Source organism: Aplysia californica, unplaced genomic scaffold, assembly GCF_000002075.1.
Source record: "Aplysia californica isolate F4 #8 unplaced genomic scaffold, AplCal3.0 scaffold00012, whole genome shotgun sequence".
Taxonomy (NCBI): Eukaryota; Metazoa; Mollusca; class Gastropoda; order Aplysiida; family Aplysiidae; genus Aplysia; species Aplysia californica.
The window spans coordinates 455,143-455,988 of NW_004797282.1; the positions used below are offsets into that span (position 1 = coordinate 455,143).

At 45.2% G+C, this 846-nt stretch overlaps 1 protein-coding gene across 1 annotated transcript in view; it reads right to left on the reverse strand.

Moving 5' to 3' along the window:
* The window catches only part of LOC101854917 (ceramide kinase), a gene marked incomplete in the record, with an annotated part of 148,254 nt that overhangs the window by 58,486 nt on the left and 88,922 nt on the right, over nt 1–846 (reverse strand). The window contains 1 exon segment of the mRNA XM_035970444.1: nt 132–195. Within this exon segment, the coding sequence (XP_035826337.1) occupies nt 132–195 (64 nt within the window).

The window sequence follows — 846 nt, forward strand, 5'->3', positions numbered from 1 at the left end:
GAGAGAGAGAGAGAGAGAGAGAGAGAGAAGAAGTACATTCTACCAGTTAGCAGCACCCTCCAACCACAACAACAATAGACTAACAGAAGGACAAGGCTCGAACTGTTGAAATATCAGAAAAATGTACTCACCCATCGAGTTCTGAGAAATCCACATCCTGGAAGGCGTTGGGCGTATCATCCGGACCCCGTGTCTCTGTGAACATAGAGAAAACAATACATCATCATCAAGTGTCAGATCTGCGACAGACATCGGCGATCATGGTTCTCCATTCATTCCTTTGCTCGGATGCTCTTACAAAAGCTACGTAACCCTGATCTTTCCTCGTTTCCCATCTGTTTACGTTCTTTAAGTAGGTTGCTCTGGGCCTACCCCTTCCTCCTTTGCCTTTAGTTTTGTCAGAAAACAATACCGCACGTGAAAACTGGGGTCTGTGGTGCAGGGGTTAGTCTCTTTGCCGTCGCACGCAGAAGACGCGAGTTCAATTTTCGTAAAGGGAAGTCTTTTTTATCGAGGAGTATCACCGTCAGTCAGTTGTGGAATTGTCATAAAAGTGCCGAAGATTAGAGGTGTTACAAGAGAGTAACAAACAAAAAAGAAGGAGGAGAGATAAAGACAATAGTTATTTGATAGGAAAGAAGGAGCAAACCACACCAGAGCACCCGCCAACTACCCACAGTGGAATTGTGTCCTCTCCAGCTCGGTTTGGTCCTGATAGACAGCCTTCTTCTAAAATAATCTAAACTAAAACTGTATCGATGAGGGTTAAAACATCAACAATTTCAAATGAATGACACGGTGCTCATCAACCAGTGGTTTTGTGTTGTTTGGGGGGGGGGGGGGGGG